Source organism: Notothenia coriiceps, unplaced genomic scaffold (assembly GCF_000735185.1).
Source record: "Notothenia coriiceps isolate Sejong01 unplaced genomic scaffold, NC01 NC01_scaffold00011645, whole genome shotgun sequence".
Classification (NCBI taxonomy): domain Eukaryota; kingdom Metazoa; phylum Chordata; class Actinopteri; order Perciformes; family Nototheniidae; genus Notothenia; species Notothenia coriiceps.
This window is the reverse complement of record NW_011344346.1, coordinates 289,927-300,442: the sequence shown is the minus strand read 5'-3', so window position 1 is coordinate 300,442 and position 10,516 is coordinate 289,927. Positions and strand designations below refer to the sequence as shown.

The following is a 10,516-nucleotide window of genomic DNA, read 5'->3' as shown; positions in this document are numbered from 1 at the left end:
CCATGTGCTGGATGTAGGAAGGGCCAGATCCATTCGCAGCATGGTACGCAAGTACCAGTGTCTTGAAGTGAATTCTAGCAGTTACCGGAAGCCAGTGAAGGGAGCGGAGGAGCGGCGTGGTGTGGGAGAATTTAGGAAGGTTGAAGACCAGACGAGCCGCTGCATTCTGGATGAGCTGCAGAGGTCGGATGGCACATGCAGGTAGACCAGCCAGGAGGGAGTTGCAGTAGTCTAGGCGGCGTGACGAGAGCCTGGACCAGAACCTGCGTCGCTTTCTGGGTCAGGAGGGGACGTATCCTCCTGATCTTGTAAAGAGTGTATCTGCAGCAGCGGGTTGTAGCAGCGATGTTTGCAGTGAAGGACAGTTTGTTACCTAGGGTCACACCCTGAGTCAGGGAAACAATAGAGGTGCCGATGTTGATTGTTAGGAAAGGACAGAATTAACTTGGTGTCGTCAGCGTAGCAGTGGTATGAAAAACCATGCGGGCTAATGACTGATCCGAGCGAGTTTGTGTACAAGGAGAAGAGGAGGGGACCAAGAACAGAGCCCTGAGGGACCCCTGTAGTTAATTGACAAGGGTCGGACTCGGACCCTCTCCAAGTTACCCTGTAGCCTGGTCTTAACCCTGGTCTTTGAGGTATGAGGTGAGGAGGGAAAGTGCAGAGCCTGAAACTCCAAGTTCTTGGAGAGTGCGAAGGAGGATCTGATGATTCACCGTATCGAATGCAGCAGACAGACCGTGTCAAATGAGACATATGTTTACAGGCTTAAATATTAGCTCCAATTTATGGCTTTTTTAATAGATATATAGTAATAACGTACCATTGTTTTATAGATATTGTTAAGGCCTTTATTGAGAACTACTTGCGTGTTGCCAGATAGTGAAAAAATACCCCAGATTGGTTAAAAAAAAAATGGTTACGGTGGGAATCAGCCGAAGCACCACGATATTATCATGATGCAATCTGATAAACGTTTTATTATATACTAAGTATTGTATGAACAAAATATTGCAATTAGAAAGCTTTTCTAAATTGTGAATTATGCAATTTTATCTAAACGTTTTCAGTCTGTTCATCACACTTCAATTATTATTTTTGCAACAAAAGGGGAATGTCAAGAAGGCACAAGAACCATCACTCTCATAATAAAATAATGTGACATAAATGTTGGATGCACCTTCACAAAATATGTTACAGTCTACAAACTCCAACTCAACTGAAGACAAACGTCAGGCTTTAAAAAGTTCGAATTTAATTTGCAATACTAAAAGTTAATAATTTGAGTACATTATCAGTGTGCCCTTTTTTAATACTGTATTCAAAGACTCCTGTTACGGCTTGTCAATGTTTGAATTCTTAGCAATCATTCATATATATGTTATGGATTTAAGAAGTAATATATGTAAGTGTGCAGTGAGAGATTTGGCCACATGGAGGTGCAATATGACCCTGGTAGGTACTGATTATGAGATCAGTTCAGTATACACTGAACAGAGAGCCCCACACTGTGGCCAAAGGGAGAAGTGAAGCTTCATTCTAGTAAATTGCCAGGTCCTGCACTATTGTGACATGTATCATAAATGTTTTATTCTTCACTTTGCCTCAGGACAAACACAATTAGAGGACTCCATTAGGTATTCTTGTTAAATAACACCTCCTCAACATGCACTCACACACGCGCAGGCTATGCAAATATGATGATGAGCTGCAATATGATGATTTGTTAGGTCTTCATTAACACCTATTTTCACTATTGATCAATCTGTAGATTATTTAAATCAATAAAAAGTCAGAACATAGTCAAATAATGCTGGTATCACTTTCTCTGAGCCCTTGTTGACGTATTGCTTGTCTTGTCCAACCAATAGTCCAAAGCTCAGATATGTTTACTGCATGTCATATCAGACATAAAAGCAACAAATCATTACATTGAGAAGTTGCAAGACACATTTTTCTTTCTCAGATTGTCTCAATTGAAGGATCAAGGTGCAGGGTGTAAAACATATACAGTTTTAAACACATTTCACAATTTGTTTTTAATGATCTCTCGGACTTATCCTGGGGTAGATTTAGAAAATATGACAAATGTTTAAACATCAATTAATTATTTTCTGGTTAAAACAATTGTATCTTTACCTGAATCCAGACTAAATGTGAGTAGAGTTTCAATGTTGAAGCTTGTGCTGTGTCTTCTGTTCTTAGCTCTTTATAATATGATGATAATGTTTCTGTTGTGTTATGATTTATGTAAAGCACTTTGAATTACCTTATTGTTTCAAATTTCTGCCCAGCTGCTTCCCCTATTGGATCGAGGCCTGTCCAACACACTGCAGCTCACAACAGCCTGCAGCGTTGTTCTAATAAACGGATAATAAAAAGCAGCAGGATATGCAAAGCCACACATATATAAAAGCCTTTTCATGTCATGCTGCTGAAGTGCTAACGACTGCCTGGCCTGGCCTGTCCCTCCTGTGTGATGTCATCCAATGGATGAGTGTGGCTGGCGGCTGCGATGCGCATGTATGCAGTCCACTGCCTCATCACACACAACCGCACTTGACAGCTTGCCAGGTTAGAGGGGGGAAAAAACACAGGGAGGAAACCAGACCTGCTGAATATCCACCAGCCAGCCGTCATCTACAGGATTCCTCATCGACATCTCATGCATCCTTCTTTCGGATTAATTATGTTTCTCTTGTAACGCACAGATGACAGCGTAACCGGGGCGGTAAGCGGCTCAGATACCCCCAGAAACACGGCTCGCTTTGTGTGCATAGGATCTGTTGTTGTGACTGGACATGAATTCTGCGGAACAGACGGTTACATGGCTGATCACGCTCGGGGTGCTGGAGTCTCCGAAGAAGACCATCTCGGATCCTGAGGCTTTTCTGCAGACCTCCCTGAAAGATGGGGTGGTGTTGTGCAGGCTGCTGGAGCGCCTCAGCCCGGGCTCCACGGAGAAAGTAAGGGGCAATAACACACAAACACACACTCACACTCAAACGCTCCCCCGTCGGCGTGTCTACCCGGATCCATGAAACCGACGCGGGTTGTTGTCTGGGCTTCTCTTTCTGCCCACTGGTCCATGAGGCAATTTCTTTTGTAGGTCACGACAGCCCGGGTTATTGTCTGCGAAAAACAGCCTCTCTATGTTATATGGCTGCACACACACAGTGTGTAACAGAAAAAGGGCCGCTGTTTCCACCATCACAGGGACTACATTGATCAAATTCACCAGATCCTCCAGTGGTTTGGTGTCTTTAACGAAGGCCTGGTTTAATATGCTTTTAATGCAGGTTTTACGCACTCAACAGATCTGCAGTAACGTGTGAAGCCCCTGTTTTAAATGCCTCTTTAATCCAGGGCGATGTCGCGTGTATGTCAATGTATTTTGATGCACACTGAGTGACCTGCCAGGGATGACTAGCCATCTGTACACAGACCCAGCAATAAGAGTGGGCCGCCATTGACTGCAAAGGCGCACAGACAGAGATGGACCCTCTCCCCATTTAAAGACACAGCGCAGTGTTTGTGTCTGTCAATGTAAAGCCAGCTGCCTGAGGGAGGCAATGTTTCCTGAAAAGAGGCTCTGCACCTCCACATAGGCAAATTAGGGATTTGCCTGTTAAATGGCAAACTGGTTCCTCCATTTTCCCCTTATCACTTTCACGATGGGGTGTTGTTTCCTTTTCGAGACATAATCAAATTATGTTTCACACACCAGAGGATTTGATGTAGGCTAAAAAAAAAAGTAAAGCCTCTCTAAAATACAGACAAGAGGAAATATTTTTGCAATGGGTGAAAATCAGTGAGGCATAATCAGCCACTATTACATGCTATATGTTGCTAATTCATGGCATACACATTGATCTACATTCTGTAAATCTGCCATCTCATTTGAGGAGTTTTTTTAAATGTCTTGTTCAAACATAACTGCTAAGATATTCTGAGACACTACTAAATTACTCTCTCCTGCCCCATAACAATATATTTATATTTATTTAGTCACAATACCAATCCAAATCTCTCAGAGGACTGCTTTCTGTAACACTGTACATAAACACACATTTTTGATGTTAAACAATTATGAATAATATTGTGAGGGACATTTATAGTGGAGAAATAAAGGTATCAAGGCCCTCTGGTGGACAAGATACAGTATAGTGAGACTTTCTAATTTAAACTCAAACATATCTTTGGCATGTTGGCACTAAAACATCTTACTTATGATGTGGTCTTTACAGCAATATGATATATCTGGGATAAAATACAAATTAAAGCTGATTTATCGTTTGTGCTCTCAATAATACCACCAGATAGATACCTTTTCTCGAATTTACAGGGATTAGATTGCACTCACGGTGCTCAAAGAGACACTAAATACATTTTGAAAAAGATACAGCAATATCTTTTCCCAGAAATAAGGATCCAAAGATGATCCACAGACCTTGTAGTCAGTAGTTTGTACAGAATCACCACGTTGAGGGATGAAACCTTCTCTGTTGAATGTTAGCTTATTTAGGAAAGCTTTTCTTAGTTTGGTAGAAAGAAAACAGTTCCTACATGAAACTCCTCACAACATGGTCTTTCAATTATCTTGAGTAACCGGGTGATGATTTCTGGAAAGAGACATTGCTGTCAAGGTTTGCGAATAGATTTTTATTGCGCTTTAAGCACCACAAGCTGAGTGCCAGACAGTATTTCATTATATTGAAGGGAGGCTGAGATTTGTAGCTCCAACACTAAACAATCTATATTGATTAAAAGCAAAGCGGGTAAGAATTAATTTATTTCTGGGTGAACTGGTCCTTTAACATTTTCCCCATGCCTCCTGCTATACCCCTAACATTTGTATGTTGAGCTTCTTTAATATTGGTCTTAAATATCTTGGCTACTCATTATTTGGCAGGCCATCTTGTGCCACTCTCTGGCAAAGATGTGACACTCATCTGGTTCTGTTTTGGCTGAGCAGCAGTGTATGTGGGGGAAAGTTTGAGATACGGACCACAGCTGTGTCAGTTACTATCAGGGCAGATATCAGTGTTATGTAGAACAGAGATAATGGATAGCCTACTGGATCCTCCAAATAAGACGCCTCCTTGCTTCCCCCACTTGCATCCCTTCTTGGCCTTTTACATTCCTCAGTTACCTTTCAAGTCAACAATCAGTCAAATGAGTTATTCACAGTTAGAATCAAGGAAAGGCATAAGACAGAAATGGAGTTATGGTAAAGGTTCATCCCTGAACCCATCTGAATCTTCATACAGAGATTAAAGGACATAATGCTGGGATAGTGGATTCAAGGCAACATTGAAAGACGTCCAAAAGACCCTCTTTTGATCACTATATTTTACATGAATTTCACAGCAGGAACATATCTTTAAATTAGGAAATAAGAAAAATAAAAAGAGAAATGTTTAGGCTAGAAAATGGATAATGGTGTGAGTTAAATATGTGAAGAAATGTGGCTAAATTCAAAATAATGAAAAGTGGGAGGAAATACCAATATCAGAAACAAGAAACCAGAAAAATGCAGTTGTTAGAGGCTTTATCAGAGAAAAGTGGAACATAAACAAACAGCCCTGCAGTAAAATTGTAATGGAAAACTAAAGTATATTCATCTATGTTCAGGTTTATTAAGACATACATGAAATAGCATATTTAATGAGCTGTGTGACACAAAGCCAGATCAAATTCATATAATTGTCACAATGATTTGATAATTGTATCAAGAGCTTTAATGTTATGTTGTTAGGCTTTCATTTGAACTGTGATACAAATAATATACCTCGGCCGACTTAAACATATAAGGTCAAACTAATGCAATCTATTTCTGCTGTAAAACCTACTACAATTGATTTGTTGCTTTTTAATGATATTGCCTTATAATAAGATACATATTTTCTCCATTCCACTAATATCAATAAGGCTTAATTTCAGTTGTATCACTTCTTTGTCATTTTGTTGCTTGATATGAAAACCAGTGCACCCATAGGCCACTCCACCATCAGTGGGGATCCCTATATGTCAACGTCATTTCCCTCTGCACAGCTCCATACTCCACAGCCTCCTCCACTTCCCCGCTGCGGGATCAGCGTCCAGCCTCCCTCAAGCGCGCGCGCGCGCGCACACACACACACACACACACACACACACACACACACACACACACACACACACACACACACACACACACAAATGTTGACTAATGCAGAATGCGTGTCGACAGAGAGGAGATACGTGTTTTAAGGCTGATAAACTCACATAAAACCGCAGCGTGAAGAGCAAGAAACCCCGCAGCGTGATCTGGAAGTTTCCCTCTAACCAGCGTTTCCGTCTTTCCAGATCTACCAAGATCCGAAGAACGACGGCGAGTGTCTGAGCAACATAAAGGAGTTTCTGAAGGGCTGCACATCGTTCCGCGTCGAGGTAAGTAGAGCTCTCAGAATAGGGTTTATATTGTATTTTTACCACACATTTCCTCATGTAACAACACCGGGAGTCGCTGTTTTGAAAATGCACGTTTCAACAATAAACAATGGGTTCATGGGGTGGACGGAGCTCCTGACACCGGGAGGAGGAGGGATCTGCAAGCCGAGAACAATCACCCATCGCCCGGCGGAGAGAGATATGCTCATCCGCTTAGTCTAGGGCGATATATTTTCAAAATTAAATCAAATTCAAATAACTTTAAATGGCGTTACTATTATATTGAAGCCTGACTACATTCACCACTTGGATTCATAAGCGCCTGCGTAATGTTTTCTAATTAATGCAGAGCTTTGTCCTCGGCGTGGCTTTATTGTCACCACCGGTTCACACTAGCCCGCCTTGTATAAACAGTGTTTTCTCAAGAACAGTATCTGACCATGGTTATACAAGAGGGTATTGTTCTAACATGGTTATCATAGCCTTATTATTACAAAGTGTAAAGTCTAAACAGATTAGGTCCCTTCCTTGTATGGGTTATATTATAGACATATTAGAGTATGTTGGAGTAATGGTACATTTGAATATCTCCATAAGCAAATGGAGGACAGTGTTTCTGTTTAAGGCTGTGTGTTGGCCATTGCATAGAGGGGTCATTGAACTATCCTAGTTTGACAATAAAACTCAGTGTTCCTCAGCAGTGACTCTGCCCACTGAGTCTGCAGCCAGTGAACAAGAGGTGGAGATGGGGTAAAGACAGAGCGCTGTCATATTAAGTGTGTGAATGTGAAACATGCCCTTTATGAGTTTACAGACAGCGGAAATGTCAGGGAAGATAAGGACATCAGTTATTACTTTATTGTTTAAAGGGCTCTGTTAGTTTTGGCTCGCAGAACCAAAACCTGGACCCGTTGAGCAATAATATGCTGTTTTATTGGTAACAAATTTCCCATCATAAACACTCCTTTACATGTATGTCATGTTGACTTGTGCTTTCACTGGCGGGGATGTTGTACTCAATACCAACACCATTTTCCTATCTCTTTTTGTATACTATTAGATTAGTCTGACTTTATTGGCCACCTCTGGATATTTGTGTTTTGCTTCTCGAAGTACATCAAAGGTACTTGCAGCACACATAACACAAGGCACCATTGAAACATACACATTACAATATTCCAAATGATCACGTAGCAGCAATAAGAAATGATTTAAAAAAGCACATTTTGTAAAATAGCTATTCTTCCTTGTTTGATGCCCGTGTTGCATAGGGAATACATTTTGGGTCTTTGCGTGTTAGTGTGTTCAAATACATGTGACTTTTTGCTGAGTGAACTGGAATCGGCAGGATTACAGTAGTTCGGGGCATGGCAGTCCTCCCGCTCACCATCTGTGGAGCAGAGATGGATTTTCTCCAGAGCCCAGAGCTCTGCTGGCTCTGACCCCAGGTAGCCGCCGCTGTAGATTAGGACAGCTACTGCTTACATGCAAAAGACTGACTGATAGATGCTGCTGTGCTTTCAAAGTCCTGACCTCCCTCTTTTTGATGGCATAACGCTGGGTGTTTGGCTGAAATTAAAAATGCTAGCCTTGCTGTGGTTGCATTTGCATGTAGGGATGGGATATATATTGGGAAATGAGAAATTTGGATATTGTGCGTTGTCTTATGGTTTTAAAGGCTGCGTTCCAGTAAATTGATGTCGTTTTCTGAACTCAAGCAACTGTTGTAGCTGTTGTATTATTTGCCGTTAGCCATTCAATGAAAATGTCTGATTTATCAACAAACTCATTGTAAAAATATTTGATGAAAGCTCCAATAGTCAACCCTCAATTTCTGCTAAATTGAAATCAACGTATTTGATTAGAAATCTCATTATATTCTTCACATCACCTAGCCTTTGTCTAGTGAGGATGTTTAAACAGGACTGATGTATTTCAGATCTAATTTAGATACCTCGTGCAGTTTTGACATTCAAGACCATGTCTGACACTTGGGCAGCTGCTGCTACCGACCCTTCACCTCTAATGGCTTTGACCACAGGAAGTGATCATTAGTTCCCATGACCCACTGCACTGCTCCCTCAGGAATAGTAACCTTTCCCTGAGTCCGCCCTGAGAATAATCACAGATCCATCTCTCTCGACTAATGGGCGACTTTGAATCCATTGACATCAAACATTAATCAAGAAAAAGCTGTTGAAAGGTTTGGCTCTGCAGTAAATGTATAATGCTGTTAAAGGAATTGAGCACTGACACATTTATTGAGTTTAAGGTAAAACGAGGTGCTCAAAACCTTTTGAGGCCATGACATCTTCCATTGTGTTGCTTATACTTTTTCCTACCAATACTTTCGACCCTCATTTTTGTTTGTCTTATTTATATCATAGAAAAACAGCAAATCCTAACACCTGAGCGGTAAAATCAGATAATATAACAACTGATTGCTACGATAAACCAAAGTTGTCCCTGATTAACTGATTTGCATTCGTCTCAGTCACATTTATAAAGTAGAGTTTCTTCACCACAAAAACATTTAACTTGTATAAAGGCATATTCATTTTTGTTTGCAATTCATTTGACATCAGCAGAAGGTCTGTATGGGAGGTGTTATCATCAGAGCTACACTTATTATAAGGTGGACTACATTTCAATTTAATAAATTCCCAAATATCCAGGCAGTTGTTCTTGAATCTTAATTTCTTGCCTGTCTGTGGAGTTTTTGTCTTCAGGGACTGAAACACATGATCAGTGGATTGAGGTCAGCTGACTTACTTAACCACCAAAGAATATCCCTCTGTTCGGCCTTAAATTAGGGTTGCTTGGCTGCCTTGTTTGTGTATCAAGGATCATTTTCCTGTAGCTTTCTCCTAAAATTGTGACAATTAGTCCATACAGTGTATTTTTTTATTGTGAGCATTACGTTGCAAAAATGATAAATTCCTACAATGTGTTGAATCATATTACAATTGCAATATCAATCATAAAATTACAATTAGTTATTTTTTTCCAAATGCTGCAGCCCTACATGTATCCCTGTCCCATTAACAGCAGTACAGGGAGCAGAGTGTGTAATACCTGTGCAGGTAAACACTAATTTCCTCACCCTGTCAGTGAGGGAGCAGTTCAGAGCGTTGTTGCAGCTTGCTGACTCACAGAGGGGTGTTACACTTACGCCTCAGCCTGCTCTGAGCAATCATTACCTGACTGGTGATGAAGCGTAGTGGACATGCTGCTACTTGTCATGTTCATTATTATTTTTCATGAATGTTTGATTACCTTCGTTATATTTCACTGTGACGACTATGAAAATCAAACGGAGGCTCTCCTAAAATGACTTTTAAAATGAAAGTGAACCACTTTTTTGCAGATATTGTGGAGAAAAAGTACAAATACTGAATGCTCCATCTAGTGTCAGACCTAGTAAAATTATTAGGAAGAGCGTGCTTTCACATGAATGCTCCTCAAGGACAGGGACTCTTCCAGAAGCTTGCCTTATACACACACACACACACACACACACACACACACACACACACACACACAAACACACACAAACACACACACACACACACACAAATTTTTTTTTTACAATGCGCAAATGCATCATTCACACAGACCCTGAAGACATATCTGCACTCAGAGCGGAAGATGAGAGNGATGACACACAAATGTACGTAACAATTTCACCAGGAGACTATGCTCCAATTCTGACACATCCAGTCATTGATTTGTTCAATGCACTAACTCAGTGTTTGAATTGGAGCATAGTCTCCTGGTGAAATTGTTACGTACATTTGTGTGTCATCCGCATAGCTATGGTAACTTATTTTCTTGTAAGCATTGAGAGGTCATAGTTTGTGATGGTTTTGTATAGCGGAGAGCATTACAACGTATGTTTACATTTTATGCAGCTTTTAATGCATGTAAATATGAAGGATAACACTTTCTTACTTTCATGTTTAAAAAAGAAAAGCATAACATCTTCATACTTGACAGGCTGGAACTACATATAGCAAATGTTTGTCGTTTTTGCCTAAAAACAACAACAACAACTTATTAATTGATAATATAAAGTTGCTGCAGA

At 40.6% G+C, this 10,516-nt stretch overlaps 1 protein-coding gene across 1 annotated transcript; it reads left to right on the top strand.

The window, feature by feature from the left end:
* Positions 1-2,308: 2,308 nt before the first annotated feature.
* On the top strand, positions 2,309-6,654 carry LOC104946951 (rho guanine nucleotide exchange factor 7-like). Its single transcript, XM_010772872.1, has 2 exons — positions 2,309-2,966; positions 6,349-6,654. The coding sequence occupies exons 1-2, from the start codon at positions 2,802-2,804 to the stop codon at positions 6,652-6,654; spliced, it is 471 nt and encodes a 156-aa protein (XP_010771174.1). The 5' UTR covers positions 2,309-2,801.
* Positions 6,655-10,516: the final 3,862 nt, after the last annotated feature.